This window comes from Pseudophryne corroboree, chromosome 11 (genome assembly GCF_028390025.1).
Source record: "Pseudophryne corroboree isolate aPseCor3 chromosome 11, aPseCor3.hap2, whole genome shotgun sequence".
Classification (NCBI taxonomy): domain Eukaryota; kingdom Metazoa; phylum Chordata; class Amphibia; order Anura; family Myobatrachidae; genus Pseudophryne; species Pseudophryne corroboree.
The window spans coordinates 96,234,177-96,251,012 of record NC_086454.1 but is presented as its reverse complement, the minus strand read 5'-3'; the positions used below and the strand labels follow the sequence as shown (position 1 = coordinate 96,251,012).

Genomic DNA, 16,836 nt, shown 5'->3' with positions numbered 1-16,836 from the left:
CCTTGATGTCCAGGGACACCATATAGTCCCCTTCTTCCAGGTTCGCTATCACTGCTCTGAGTGACTCCATCTTGAATTTGAACCTTTGTATGTAAGTGTTCAAAGATTTCAGATTTAGAATAGGTCTCACCGAGCCGTCTGGCTTCGGTACCACAAATAGTGTGGAATAATACCCCTTTCCCTGTTGTAGGAGGGGTACTTTGATTATCACCTGCTGGGAATACAGCTTGTGAATTGCTTCCAATACTGCCTCCCTGTCGGAGGGAGACGTTGGTAAAGCAGACTTCAGGAACCTGCGAGGGGGAGACGTCTCGAATTCCAATCTGTACCCCTGGGATACTACCTGTAGGATCCAGGGGTCCACTTGCGAGTGAGCCCACTGCGCGCTGAAACTCTTGAGACGACCCCCCACCGCACCTGAGTCCGCTTGTAAGGCCCCAGCGTCATGCTGAGGACTTGGCAGAAGCGGTGGAGGGCTTCTGTTCCTGGGAAGAGGCTGTCTGCTGCAGTCTTTTTCCCTTTCCTCTACCCCGGGGCAGATATGACTGGCCTTTTGCCCGCTTGCCCTTATGGGGACGAAAGGACTGAGGCTGAAAAGACGGTGTCTTTTTCTGCTGAGAGGTGAGTTGGGGTAAAAAGGTGGATTTTCCAGCTGTTGCCGTGGCCACCAGGTCCGAAAGCCCGACCCCAAATAACTCCTCCCCTTTATACGGCAATACTTCCATATGCCGTTTGGAATCCGCATCACCTGACCACTGTCGTGCCCATAAACATCTTCTGGTAGAAATGGACATCGCACTTACTCTTGATGCCAGGGTGCAAATATCCCTCTGTGCATCACGCATATATAGAAACGCATCTTTTAAACGCTCTATAGTCAATAAAATACTGTCCCTGTCCAGGGTATCAATATTTTCAGTCAGGGACTCCGACCACGCCACCCCAGCGCTGCACATCCAGGCTGAGGCAATCGCTGGTCGCAGTATAACACCAGTATGTGTGTATATACTTTTTAGGACATTTTCCAGCTTCCTATCAACTGGCTCCTTGAGGGCGGCCGTATCAGGAGACGGTAACGCCACTTGTTTTGATAAGCGTGTGAGTGCCTTATCCACCCTAGGGGGTGTTTCCCAACGCGCCCTAACTTCTGGCGGGAAAGGGTATAATGCCAATAATTTCTTAGATATCAGCAATTTTTTATCGGGGGAGACCCACGCATCATCACACACTTCATTTAATTCTTCTGATTCAGGAAAAACTACGGGTAGTTTTTTCACACCCCACATAATACCCTTTTTTGTGGTACTTGTAGTATCAGAAATATGCAAAGCCTCCTTCATTGCCGTGATCATGTAACGTGTGGCCCTACTGGAAAATACGTTTGTTTCTTCACCGTCGACACTGGAGTCAGTGTCCGTGTCTGTGTCGACCGACTGAGGTAATGGGCGCTTTAGAGCCCCTGACGGTGTTTGAGACGCCTGGACAGGCACTAACTGACTTGCCGGCTGTCTCATGTCGTCAACAGTTTTTTGTAAAGTGCTGACACTATCATGTAATTCCTTAAATAAGACCATCCAGTCAGGTGTCGACTCCCTAGGGGGTGACATCACTAATACAGGCAATTGCTCCGCCTCCACACCATTTTCCTCCTCATACATGTCGACACACGCGTACCGACACACAGCACACACACAGGGAATGCTCTGATAGAGGACAGGACCCCACTAGCCCTTTGGGGAGACAGAGGGAGAGTTTGCGAGCACACACCAGAGCGCTATATATGTATAGGGACAACCTTATAAATAAGTGTTTCTCCCTTATAGCTGCTATATATGTTTTTATATGCCAAATTAGTGGCCCCCCCCCTCTCTTTTTTACCCTGTTTCTGTAGTGCAGGACTGCAGGGGAGAGTCAGGGAGACGTCCTTCCAGCGGAGCTGTGAGGGAAAATGGCGCTTGTGTGCTAAGGAGATAGGCTCCGCCCCCTTCACGGCGGCCTTTCTCCCGCTTTTTATGAGGTAAAATGGCAGGGGTTAAATACATCCATATAGCCCAGGAGCTATATGTGATGTATTTTTTACCATAAATAGTGTTTTCATTGCGTCTCAGGGCGCCCCCCCCCCCAGCGCCCTGCACCCTCAGTGACCGGAGTGTGAAGTGTGCTGAGAGCAATGGCGCACAGCTGCAGTGCTGTGCGCTACCTTTCTTGAAGACAAGATGCCTTCTGCCGCCGATTTCTGGACCTCTTCACTCTTCTGGCTCTGTAAGGGGGCCGGCGGCACGGCTCCGGGACCCATCCATGGCTGGGCCTGTGATCGTCCCTCTGGAGCTAATGTCCAGTAGCCAAGAAGCCCAATCCACTCTGCACGCAGGTGAGTTCGCTTCTTCTCCCCTTAGTCCCTCGATGCAGTGAGCCTGTTGCCAGCAGGACTCACTGAAAATAAAAAAACCTAAGTCTATACTTTTATTCTAAGCAGCTCAGGAGAGCTACCTAGATTGCACCCTTCTCGGCCGGGCACAAAAACCTAACTGAGGCTTGGAGGAGGGTCATAGGGGGAGGAGCCAGTGCACACCACCTAGTCCTAAAGCTTTTACTTTTGTGCCCTGTCTCCTGCGAGCCGCTAATCCCCATGGTCCTGACGGAGTCCCCAGCATCCACTTAGGACGTCAGAGAAAATCCATTATGCATATTTACCTACTCTCATGGACAGCCAGGAGGCTGAATTTTTTTTGCGTAGTCCTCCGTAAGAGTAGGTGGATCTCAGGCACCTAGCACAATTCCTAGGGAAGTGATCAGGATGAGAAGTGTAATGGCAGGAATTGCAGATCCCTGTGGAAGGGGTGGGTCCACTATGATATAATTCTATGAGAATTGCATCAGTTTGGCCCTGTCCCCTCTTCTTAGATCCGTGATTTCCGGGATTATGATGTAATGGGGGTGTGACTTAATGACACAGGGTACCCAGCCCTCTCAGTGGCCAGGAGTTCCAAAAAATTGCAGATATGCCATTATGAGTAGACACGCTGCGATCTAACAGTTTTGTATGTCAGTTTCACTGCTGATGTTTGAACCATGTTGAGAATTATGGGCCTAATTCAGACCTGATCGCTAGCAGGTGATTTATGCACTGCTGCGAACAGATAGTCGCCGCCTACAGGGGGAGTGTATTTTAGCTGTGCAAGTTTGTGAACGCATGTGTAGCAGAGATGTACAAACAGATTTTGTGCAGTTTCTGAGTAGCTCAGGACTTACTCAGCCGCTGCGAACACTTCAGCCTGTCTGGGACCGGAATTGACGTCAGGAACCCTCCCTGCAAACGATTGAATACACCTGCGTTTTTTAAAACACTCCCAGAAAATGGTCAGTTGCCACCCACTAACGCCTTCTTCCTGTCAATCTCCTTGCAAACGCCCGTGCGAATGGATCCTTCACACAAACCCAGAACTGAGCAGTGATCCGCTTTGTACTTGTCCGGCGCACCTATGCATTGCGGTGCATACGCATGCGCAGTTTAGACCTGATCAACTGCTGTATGAAAACGCATCCTAGCGATCAGGTCTGACTTACCCCTATGACTATTGTAAATCTGATGAGTTCTACTTTGTCCTCTATACATTCTGCATTTCCCAAAATGTAAATGGAAGCATCTCAATAAAGTTGACAATTACTGGTACATTCCCTGAAAAGTTTTCACCCACTCCCATATAACTTGTGTAGACACTGGATTAATATATCCATACTCATTTCTTTTTATAAGGGTGTTACAACATTACGAGCCACCCTGATGTTTCCACACTACGGACCACCCTTAGCAGAATAAAGTCTCAATAATTCTATCACAAAGTTTATAACATTTTCAGTAAAAAACAAAAACAAAAGCATTTTCAAGGTTGACAACAATGTCAACTGATAGAGCTGGTTATTATCTGCTGGGATAAGAATGCATGGATGACCCATGTACAGAAGAGTAAAATGTAGAGTCAATGAGATTACTTGTGGTCACTATATAGTACCTCCAGTAGCAAATAACTGCTCAACTGCGCAAACATTGTCATTGCGCTCAATTAGCGTCCACATTTGAATCAGGCCCGGTGTCTCTTACCATTTGACCTGTGCTCCTTCCTCCGACACTTCACACTCAAACTCCACTCTCTCTCCGACCATGACCACTTGATCTTCCAGGGGATGGAGGACCTGGACCGGAGGTTCTGAAAGAGAAGTGGATAACATTGGTCAACACAAGCCTGTTCAAACATGGAAATTATCCACAGAATCCTATTTTTTTGAGCCATTTGTATCTATGGGCCTAATTCAGACTTGATCGCAGGAGCAAAATAAACCATGTGCACTGCAGGTGGGGCAGATGTAACATGTGCAGAGAGAGTTAGATTTGGGTGGGTTATATTGTTTCCGTGCAGGGTAAATACTGGCTGCTTTATTTTTACACTGCAATTTAGATTTCAATTTGAACACACCCCACCCAAATCTAATTCTCTCTGCACATGTTACATCTGCCCTACCTGCAGTGCAACATGGATTTGCCCATTAGAGAAAAATGTTGCTGCTGTGATTAGGTCTGAATTAGGCCCTATGTCTTGCGAATTACAAAGAAATCATCATCTTTATCTTTTAGCAAATAACAACAATCAACTAGACAGAAAGTCAGATGGTAATCATAGGTGTGCGCAGGGGGGGTGCCTGGTGCGCACAGGCACCCCCTAATGTCTGGCACCCCGATCTCACATGCCTGATGCAGCAATCGCCGAGCAGGCTGATTACTGTCCCCTCTGCACTGCACCCTGTCAGGACTGCATTAGTGACCAGACGCCTGGGTTAATCAAGGGTGCCACTGCCACCGGCTTTTAAACTCCCGGCTCCACCTCCATGTACAAAAACAGCATGATGTGATGTGATTACATCATGCTGCTCGCACGCCCACCCGTCACACCCGCCACATGCCCACCTCTCTCCTTCTATGCTATGCCAACGCCAGCCACTGATAAGAATCAGCATGCAGCCAGCGTTCTTCTTAGGAAGACAAATTCAATACTGGCAGGCGGTCGGCAGCAACATTGACACGTAACACGTTTTTCCAGCAGCAGCAGTACTAGTCTGCGACTGTCAGTGTCAGTGAGTGACTGCAGCTTGCAGGGGAAAGAGAGAGGGAGCCAGACCAGGCTGAGGAGGAGCAGTGTAATTGCAGTGAGTGCCATAAGGGGTGTTTGTTTGGTGCACACCACAACATCTGACAATGTATCTGCTTTATTAGGATTGGTACAAGGGTGGATATTTTATATTGCATTGGCCATCAATAGATGGTGCTAGACATGCCCAAAAGCGGTGCTAGACACACCCCTCCGACGGTGCACCCCCTAACAAAATGTGCTGCGCACGCCTATGATGGTAATGATAACAAATGGTACAGCCAAAGCTGTGTTGTAGTCTTCAGATAACCCTATCATGTTACAGGCTGTGTTTGAAAAATGACAGGAGCTGGTTGGTTGGTACTTAGGGGTAGATTTATCAATAAGTGATATTCTTGTTGTCACTCGTTACGAGTGATAAATGGTGCTCCAGCCAATCAGCTCCTGTCATTTGTATGCACAAGAGCTGATTGACTGGAACACCATTTAAGATTCATAACGAGAGATAACAAGAACATTACTCGTTGCTAAATCTGCCCCTTAATCTCTCTCCAAAGCTTAAGCCCCATACACACGGGGGAAATGTGTGCTGAGCGATCTAGCACAGACCGCTCAGCACAAATCTCTCCCCCACTCAGAAACAACACCCCCAAATAATAAATTTGCTAATCCTCTAGTGTGTGCAGCTGATGTTCAATTAAGTATATACTCTTTTATCTGCGCCAGGAGTTGGGGTGTTATTCACCTCTAGAAAATTCCTTCTCCCCCACTCAGCACACAGCATGATGTGTGCTGAGCGAGGGGGGGGGGGGGGGGGGGGGGGGAGAGACGGAGGGCCGCTCACTACACACAGCAGTGAAGTGAACAATCTACTTGATTTGGCATGCATGCCTGCCAAATCTAGAGCCTGCGATAGCGTCGAGCAGGGTTGTGCATCGCTATCGCTATGGGCATACACACGGAGAGATCCGTGCTTAATTTCTAAGCAAGTCAGATTGCTTAGAATTTAAGCACGGATCTCTCCGTGTGTACCCCCCTTTAGAACATATGCTCTAACGTGCCAACCAATCAGCTCCTACCTGCCATGTTACAGGCTGTGTTTGAAAAATGAGTTATAGTAGGAGCAGATTGGATCCAAGCTTTGATACATACCCCTTAGGTCTCTTTACAGATTTGCATCACTGTACAATGTTATGTTAATTTTCTTGCTGAAAAATACCTTTTCCTAGCAGTAGGGAAACCAGTCGGGCTACCGGGAGGGTTCCTGTGGGCCCAGGCTCTGGGGAAGGCAAAGGAGGGACCCGGACTATAGATCCACAATGTCTAGGTCGACACCATATGGTCGACATGCATTAAGTCAGCATGGACAAAAGGTCAACCTATGAAATGTTGACACTGGAAAAGGTCAACATGGCAATATGTCGACAGGTTCAAATGGTCGAAATGGCAGTGGTCAACACATATATGGTTGACATGTTTTGGGATTTTTTTTCATGTTATTGGACTTTTTCCATCCTTGACTATCCATGTCACAAATTATAACCTTTACTAACCTTGTGGTGAGTGAAGTGAAGTGAAGCGGAGTGAGACATCGCGCCCGAAGCGTGGCGAGTGAAGGCGTTTCTACAAATGGTTGTCCCAAATGGAAAAGCTATCCCCACTAACTCCCAAAATGCAAAAAAAAACAGGTGCGTCAACCATTTTTTGTGTCGGCCATTGCCGTGTTGGGCTTTTCACCCCATCAAACCTTTGTCAGCGTCGACCTAATGTATTTTAACCATATGGGGTCGACCTAATGACTGTTGACCTAGACACTGATCTTTTATACCACACCTGGCAAAGGAGGGGGCACAGTACTTAGCTATGGTGCATGAAGTGGCAGCACACACCAAGGCCCCTATAGAGGCCTAAGTAATCGGTACCCTCTCCCCTCTCATCTTACCAGCCAACATGTCTTCCGCTAGAGAACATTTGAGAGAGATATCTCCCATTCTGCAAAAGCAGTGAACTGATATTGCAGGCACCTGGAAATGAAAGGGTGTTTGCATGGTTGGGGATGTGGCTAAGGGGCAGCATATAGTAGCACTTTACTAGCTCCTGGACACACCCCTATTGAGAGGAGGCCACACCCCTGTCCTGGTTCCTGAATCTGCAATATTAGGAGATTGTCAATGCCTACCTGATTAGAAAACAAAAAAAATAACACTTGACGTATTGGATTTATGAAGCCCTGTCATTCAGGAGACAAAGATGATCTAACCTGAGCCAGACTCACCTTTTAGATGAAATATGTACATAAAATGGGCAGCGGGTGACTGTCATTACCATATCACTCTGACGGCAGGATATTTAGGACCGTGCTATATAGATACAAACCTCTAACAAACAACTCGGTGAAGCACTTCTCATCTCCAATCACACACTCATAGGCAGCGTCATCAGCCAGCGAGCAATGATTGATCGTCAGAATCCTTTTATTCCCAATGTTCTCAAAGATGTACCTAGGAAATGTAAATGTGTCAGTGGATTGGTCACAGCTTGTGACTTACAAACACCCTTTTTTCCAGATGAGAACCAATGAAATGTTGCCTATAACAGAACTGATTGAGCAATCGGCAGGTTTTTAATGATAAGATAGTAACAATAAAATAAACTCGTACTCATTGTACTTTTGCACACATCGATCATCCCACTAAAGTGACTTTCAGCCCCAGAAATAATGGGGAAATGGCATTTTCATTATTATTTATGTGTGTAAAGTACATATATACCAATGTCACAGATATCCCCTGCATTCGGCATACAAATTGCAGCATACTGCATACAATGCATAGGTACGTTGCTGTTGTGCAAAGTAACATTCTCTGATTTGGTATAAAGCAGAGAATAAGACTAATCAGGAGTAGTTTACTTCCGCATTGCATCATGTGACCTGGGAGGTAACAAAGCTACAACCAATCAAAGGAGGAGGGAATACAGTGTGTTCTCCTTCCTTCCACTGTGTCATTGGGATGGTCATCCCTGCTCTATTAATCAGTGGGCAGTGGGCCAGTCAGAGGTGGGGGCAGGACGTCACATCAGGGGAGGAGCTAGGCTCCATGTCTCAGAGCCAGTAAGAAAAAAAATATTGTGAGGCTTTAGAGAACCACTGAAACTCCGCCATCGATATCAGATAGCAAAACCATTGGCCACTGATGGATAACCATTGATGGGTGTTAACAATCAATGGTCGATGGTCATTCCTACCATACAGAGTCTGAAGGTTGCACCGGTAAACATAAATGGGGGAGGTGTGAGAGACATATGGGAGGGCCTGAAGGGAGAATGGCTCTTTGCCATATATATAGATATTTATTTGATCTGTGTCTGGCTGATTGGCCACCTCTTTCATACATGTAATCTATATCTGCTGTATTCTAGTAGTGGTTTAATCTACTAGAGGAACAAAACACCAGGTTTATCATCAAATAAAGGTACAGGCTACCAACAATCCTTTTACCAGAGGTATGGTCTACCAGCATTACATTAACTAAAGGTACAGTCTACTAGCATTCCATTTACTAGCATTACAGTCTACCAGCATTCCATTTACTAGAGCTACAGTCTAACAGCATTCCATTTACTAGAGCTACAGTCTATCAGCATTTCATTTACTAGCGGTACAGTGTAACAGCATTCCATTTACTATCAGTACAGTCTACCAGCACTCCATTTACTAGCGTTACAGTCTACCAGCATTCCATTTACTAGAGCTACAGTCTACCAGCATTCCATTTACTAGCAGTACAGTCTACCAGCATTCCATTTACTATCAGTACAGTCTACCAGCATTCCATTTACTAGCGTTACAGTCTACCAGCATTCCATTTACTAGAGCTACAGTCTACCAGCATTCCATTTACTAGCAGTACAGTCTACCAGCATTCCATTTACTAGCGTTACAATCTACCAGCATTCCATTTACTAGAGCTACAGTCTACCAGCATTCCATTTACTAGCAGTACAGTCTACCAGCATTCCATTTACTAGCGTTACAATCTACCAGCATTCCATTTACTAGCGGTACAGTCTACCAGCATTCCATTTACTAGCGGTACAGTCTAACAGCATTCCGTTTACTAGCGTTACAATCTACCAGCATTCCATTTACTAGCAGTACAATCTACCAGCATTCCATTTACTAGCAGTACAGTCTAACAGCATTCCGTTTACTAGCAGTACAGTCTACCAACAATTATTTTACCAGAGCTACTGTACAGTCTACCAGCATTACATTTACTAGAGCTACAACATATCAGCATTCCATTTATCAGTATTTCATTTATTAGAGGTAGAGTCTAACAGTATTTTATCTACTAGAGGTACAGCCTATCAGAATTCCATCTACTAGAGGTAAAGTCTCACAGCATTCCATCAATATACTATTCTGGTACAATGGGACTGATGCGGAATTGAATTGTAAGTCAGATATAATTGCCTCCAAATTAGATGCTTGGAAATAAAGCAGATATGTGCCCTTTTGTAAAGTTGTACATATTTACTAAATCTGTCCAATTCACAATAAATCACAGCATCGTAACCCAGTGATGCTAACTCTTACATGGGGGTGGGTCAATGATGATGCAACTTGTGATGTCCCACCCAGGCCATCCTCTCGAGGGGAACTCCCAGGGACTCTTGCAAAGTCGGCATGTATAATATGATTATTATCATGTTGTACACTCAAAGGAACTGCACAGACAGTCTTTGTTGAATTAGTCCTTCCCAATTAGTCTAATTATTCTATTCTATTAGTCATTGGTATTCAATTCATAGATATATCCATGGGGAGGTGCTCCAGGAATATACATTAACTTAATTAAGCACAATGATGATTATTAATGATTATTATAGAAACATTCAGCCTGTTACTGCCGGGAGCACTCCAAGGACAGCTGGTGGCCTAGAGGGAACGGTGAGAGCTGGCAACATACGATAGCAGGCGAGTCAGTCACACAGGTAGCTATGGGGCATCTAGCACAGATTGTAGACTTTCTGAGGAAGCAAATCGGGTTTTCGGCCAATCAGCTCCTTAAGTGTGTCCTGCTGAACAGTGCAATTGAACTCTTCAGTTACATTGATGCCCCCACCTACTCTGGTTCAGTATATCAATACCATAATTGGAATATGGAAGACTTTAATCACCTGTACACTACGATCTATGATTCAGGACTAGTTACAAAACTTCCTGACATCTTGATCACATCCTTGCTATCAGATGGGGTCACTGAACAGGCTGATCTACAACAAAACCCTTTTATATCTAAGGATACTGTTCCTTCAACAGACAAACTGGAAACACCTTTGCCAGTGTCAGAAACTCTAATTGCACAAACCAGACAAGAACCTGACCAATTATACCTGGAGAATCTGAACTTCAATCAGGACGTACCTGAAACGCTACATTTGGTTTCTCCTGTGGACTCATTGTTAGACCTTCCGTTCTGTGTTGAACAAGTAACCACTACAGAAAATGTATACAGTATCTATTGTTTGCATGTGATTTTCAAGTCTTACCAGCCATCACAGTGCTAAACTGTAGCACTACTGGAAACAATGGTGTAACCATGCCTATGGTGTACAAACAGATGACTTCATTATAAGTGACATCAGAAATTTGAGTTCCTTATAGACGGATGCATTTTTTGGCTCGTTTAACAATGAAGATGAAATGGAACCTAAAAGTGTCTTCTGGGATAGCTATGATATCCATGAATCAAGAAGTCCCCTTAGTTGTCAACGTGCAAATATGTCAGGTGGATGGAACTTTCAAACCCTACCTATCCAAAATATATTATTATATGCTAAAAGAAACCCAGGAACATGCTGGCAGATTAGTTTTGTGTATGGGACCTGAATAAATCAACTAATCTATTAGTTCTCAATAATTTCAGATCATTGTGTGACCAGATAATCATGAATCAATTGACATAACAGTCACGTATATTGGCTCACACTTTCTGAACTGTTGAACATTCCAACCAATGTAGTTGTTTTTCAGTGTTGTTTGTCTTGTAGGATATACTTATCCTTTTAAATCATAATCAATAAAGATGTATTTTTAATTTTTCGTTTATATTTGACTAACTACAAGAGTGCGCCCACACAAGAGTCTTCTTTTTCTCCCTTTGTAACACAGTTGTATATATGAAAGCTATCACTGAGTATATTAGCATCTACTACTCATTATTTTCTGCCGAAATGTCAAATAATGGAACGGTATCAGCTGCAGCCAGAAATCTGTCAGTGCATAAACTACGTTACCTTTTAAATACTCAGTTACTCATGTACTGATATAAAGGCTACAACAGCCACACAACAAACACAGTATGCTTATGACACATATGATAAATACTGTATGCATATTTATAGAACACATTAGATAACTTACTTGCTGAATTATTCACGAGCAGGTTCCGGTCAGTCACATGGTGGAGGCATAGAAAGAAAGCAGAGAATGTGAGACAGTAAAAGAAACGTTAAATCCATTAAGAGCATCATTTGCAAAAGAGAGTGAAGGATTTATAGATCTATATTCATATACAGGCTGGTTCCGGCTAATACCATTCATATGTACAGTATGTAACATATTCAGATTAAGCATCTGCCATGGTATATTGGCTAAATAGATGACTTGTTACTTGCACATATGTTATGATCACCATGCGGCTCTCTTCTCTCACCTTCCACTGACGCGGATTTCTTGGCCATTCTTCATCCATTTTACTTCAGCATCAGGATTGACCACTTCCACAATCAACTTCAACTTCTGACTCTTGTCCACTTGGTAGGCTGGGTCTAGCTTCTTCAGGAAAGCTAAAGGACAGGAGAAAGTGAACAAATTGATTGGAGTGCGTTACACTGACAATATGGCACTGTGATGCTCCATTAACATCTGAACCTGTGGAACTAATGGGATCTGTCTCCATTTTTACCAATGCCCACTGATCAAAAAACTGTTCAGTTAGTAGTGTGGGTTGGTGTGGGGGCCAATGTAAAGTGCCCAACCCGCCCTAGCTGTGCTGAATATGGAGGGGGCAGATTGAACTCCAAGACCATCTGCTCTTCCATGACGCAGCTGATCCTGATTGTGGGCAGAGGAAAATGACTGTGGGGCATCAGGACTGTCATTTTATGTGTTACTTCTATATATTTCAATGTTTAGCTATATTAGTCCAAATGGTTTAAAAAAATTTGAAGAGTGCAAAATGTATCCTATAAAACATAGCAATGAATTTAAGTTTCCTGCTACTAGCCTTTTTGAGCTAGCGTGTTCCTCCCTAACTGCCCCTTCTCTGCCCCTGCCAGCTCAGTTCCATACTATTCTCCTGTTATTCCCAAAAGGCTCCCAGAAGAGCAAGTCAGCCTCCCACACGCTACCCAATTCCTAGTGAATTGGGATGGACCAGGGTTAGACTAGCCCACAGGTGTAAAGGGGAAATCCCCACTGGGCCTCAATGCCCGAGGGCCCCACCCCTTCTCTAGTGGGCCAGTAACTTGGTGGAATAGAATCCTGGATGAACATGGATGATTTGTTTGTTTCTTTGGAAACACCAAGATTGGCCCTCCTGCCGTTCAAATTAGCCAGTCCTGACACACCCCTGCCCATTTCTGTTCTTTGCATGTTATCTCTAATGGTTAGCCAAGTCTCTCTGTGGTGGCCTACCACACCCCCTGTGGTGGCTAGGCCACACCTCTTAAGCTTGGGTACCTACCACTGCATTCATTGGTGGGCCCTTCATTCTGACACTGGAAAGGACAGTGACACATTGACATAATTCTCAGAGAATTGCAACTATTTGCCCGCACCCTCTCTTCACAGACCCATGATTCGTGGAATTACACTGCGAGGTGCTGGACATAATGATGAAAAGCATTGACCCCCCACAGTGATAAGCTGCATTTTATACTCTGCAGGCAAGAAATAATCTCTTCCCACAAAATAAAATCTCATTCTACCACAGTGCAAAACTAGGTACAAGGGACATCACTAATCCATTTAAAGTCTCCTAAGAAACAGAAACTTTTTGCAGCCCTGTAGACTTCACCATTGTGGCCCCCTAATTCATGTATTCCCCCATAAAAACATGTGCTTTTGTAAGAGTGGCACCAATATGATGACATCAATAATGGCCAATTATAAGGATTTATAACACAGTTGTCTATATCCAAACGATTCTCAAGAGTCAGAATTATAGACACATTTTATGGGCTTCAGTCCCACAGGGAAGTATTTCCGTGACCTCAGTTCTAGCACTCACTAGTGATGTTACGGTTATCTATTAAATTTGTACTGGTGCAATATACAAAAAGATGACCTCCACCATATGTAGGTGACATTTCTATTATGAGGGGTTTTTGGGTAACCATCCTCACCTGTGCTCTTCTTCTCCTCCTTCTTCATCTTCTTGAGACGTTTGAGGAGGCCACGCAGATCGGTAATACCATACTGGAAAGCAATCTTCTCATATTCGGAGGGTGGTGCCTTACGGAGGATGTCCCAAACATCCACATCTGGCTCGACTTCCATCTTGGCCTCATTGCTGTCAGAGAACATCAAGTCAACAAGCAGCCAAGGTGGCCTCTAGCCTCTGATGAGGCCAGAGATGAATACCTCAAACATGAGCATCATGCCACCAAGTTTTGAGGGAATAGTCTGTGACAGTTATTTGCTAACATTGTGTTTAGGTATAGGTTTGTACTAAACCACTGCAACTAACAAGATATTTTTACCTTGCCTTAAAGAATAAAAGGTCATTGCTGATTGGTTGCTGGGATTTTAGGGCAGATTGCAGTCTTAGTAAATGACACTTATTAGCATACAGTATGTGTATGATACATTGCACAGTACTTTTAAAGAGTGGAATGGCTGGAATTATGCAGCAGTGGGATTGGACGGTTGTGATATGACAAATGTCTGTGAGGTTATCCAGCTACTGTACTGTGAATTTAGTTACAAGGTAATAGAGCTGGTGCTCACTTGTAATAAAGTAGACTGCAAATAGAAACGTTTTAAAAACCAACGTGCTTTGGCCTATGTTCAGATAAGATTGGATACTGTATTCCTGTATATATTACACTGTGGATTGCAATTAGCACATGTGTTTACAGGGGATATTACTCTCACAGCACTTCATGTTGTTAAGGACAGTAAATCCTCTTTTAAAGAGGAGGCTAAATACTGTACAATGTACATCAATCAAATGAACTCTTCAAGATAGGGAACATCTCACTCTCTACTTACCAAGACCTGTCACCCTCCTACTATGTATCTCTCTGCTTGTATACAATTGATGTACATTGCCTCCTGACAGCATTTTAAAGCTGACAATCTGCTTGACAAAGTATTCTGAGCTGTTTCTAATTAAGCTCTTGTAATGGATATATCATGGGGTACACATTACATATAACTGTTTTTAAACGTAAACGGTTCCTGATCACAGACCACCGCTGCACCTTTTTGGTAGACCATTGTAGGTTCTGGGTCTTACCGATTTACGGAACGCAGGAAACTGCTGGACTTGCAAAGAGGCATTCAGAAAAACATGCATCGGAGACAACAACCGCATCACCGGGAGCAAGAAAGAGCAAGACAAGTCAGTGCAAGGAAACCATCAACACCATTGTTCACTGGCTGAGACCAGGCAGAGGAAGACAGAAATTCAGACACGATTTCTCGGACATGCAGTAGATAAGGCAAACTGCTGTATCAGGCCATGCAAAGAGGAAATATGGCAAATAGGAGTCCATGCAAATTGTGGGTACAAAAATTAAAATCGTTGCAATATAGGTTCAGTGCAAGAGAAACCTCAACAGTGTGTATGCTACACAACATACCACTAAAAGCATTAGTAAAAGCATTAGACACCATTCAACTCCGTATCTGTGACAGCATTCATACAGTAGCTTGACTGACGGGCGCAGCAAAACAGTTGCAGGTACCCACTTTTATGATTGTAGCCGCTTAAAGTGTCTGAATTGTGCCTGAGCTGGCAGTATGGTCCTGTAGATGGGTTTGGTAGGTAATCTGGCGGTCGGGATTCCAACGGCCAGAATACCGACGCTGGGATCTTGACCGCCAGAATGCCGGCAGGGGGACGAGTGCAATGAAGCCCCCTGCACTCGCTACGATGCGGTCTTGGTGGCTCGCTGTGCTTGCCACAGGTTCTATTCCCACTCCATGGGTGTTGCGGACATCCAGGAGTGGGAATAGCTGTGGCGGCGCTGCCGGCATTCTGGTGGTCGGGATCCCGGCGTTGGTATTCTGACCGCCGGGATCCTGATTACATCCCCTGTGGATATTTATATATGTATATATACATACAACTTATCCTTGTCCCTTTGGCCTAACTGCCAAAGTAAATCTGCATGGCTTGAGTATGTGGGGTAAATTTACTAGGGTGGGAGTTTTTTTTAGAACTGGTGATGTTGCTCATACCAACCAATCAGATTCTACTTAACATTTATCTAGCTGCTTCCAAAAGATAATAGAATCTGATTGGTTGCAATGGGCAACATCACCAGATCTAAAAACCTCCCACCTTAGTAAATTTACCCCTGTGAGTCACACACAGTGTTTGCAACTAAAGGAATTTGGGAGATTTTTTATTTTTAAAGCGGCAATCATTTGGTTGGTTTTGTCATGTAAATGATTTCCGCTTTAAAATATGGACAGACTCGCCAGAATGAACACGGCCTGCAGGTTGCAGGCAATACATAAGCTCCATTGTGTCACGCTGAACACTGAGTCTTTCCACAAAACAGATTCCTTTAATTCATGTGCAGATGTTGGACACTAGCTCTTAGTACGTTGATAAACTGATTTCTCATAATAATTAATTTAACCTAAAAATGACTGCCTTCACTACTTACTGGTAATGAGTACAAAATGTTACTGTGGGGCCCACAGGGGTTCTGGCTACGCCTCTGCATCCTAGATTGTGTTAAGTAATTTACAAATGGTTCAGCAGCTAATTATCCTGGGTACAGTAGATTGTACTTTGATTTTTTTTTTCTTTTAAAGATCACTTGGGAAATTTTATTCTATCTTTAGCTCTTTACTTGTAAAACATATCATATACCTGATGGTACACAAAATATTATATAGCTGCCCCATTCTTGTGGAAGTAGCCATGCCCCCTTCTGCCCAGAAGGCTTTCTCATTGGTTCTGCTGTCTACCTCTTTCCCGTTCAAGCTGTGCGGTGACGAGAGATATTTTTGACCAGAAGTCGGAGAGGGGTTTAATATAGTAACACAGCTCTTTCTCCAGACTGTGATGCACACTATCCTATTACTCATTGGTTGTCAGCTGCCACTTCCACAGAGAGAGGTGCCAGTCCCTCCAAGACAGCTGCCTTATGTGGTTTTCCATAGTTTCTCTGTTTTATGGACATTGATCATACAACTGAGCAGTGGCACCACTGGCTCACTATCTATATATATAAATGATTAGCAGAACCAATGACAATGACTCACGAGTAAGAACTGAACTGCAGCATCAAAATACGAGTGGCGACATTCGCTAAGCATTATTAAATGCATATTACAGGCCTCCAGACATCAGTCAGAGCCACTGGCATAGTCAGTTTGTCTAAAGCGTCAGTAAAGCTCTATCATGCATACAGCATGCATATGACGGAGAACTTACTCTCT

General features: G+C 44.2%; 1 protein-coding gene across 1 annotated transcript in view; it reads right to left on the bottom strand.

The window, feature by feature from the left end:
- MYBPC3 (myosin binding protein C3) overlaps positions 1-16,836 on the bottom strand; it is a 226,943-nt gene that overhangs the window by 112,856 nt on the left and 97,251 nt on the right. Inside the window, exons 9-13 of the mRNA XM_063944593.1 lie at positions 13,560-13,726; positions 11,867-11,999; positions 11,575-11,577; positions 7,521-7,645; positions 4,103-4,208 (exon numbers count right to left, since the gene is read on the bottom strand). Coding sequence (XP_063800663.1) covers positions 4,103-4,208; positions 7,521-7,645; positions 11,575-11,577; positions 11,867-11,999; positions 13,560-13,726 — 534 coding nt within the window. The remainder of the gene's footprint in view (positions 1-4,102; positions 4,209-7,520; positions 7,646-11,574; positions 11,578-11,866; positions 12,000-13,559; positions 13,727-16,836) is intronic.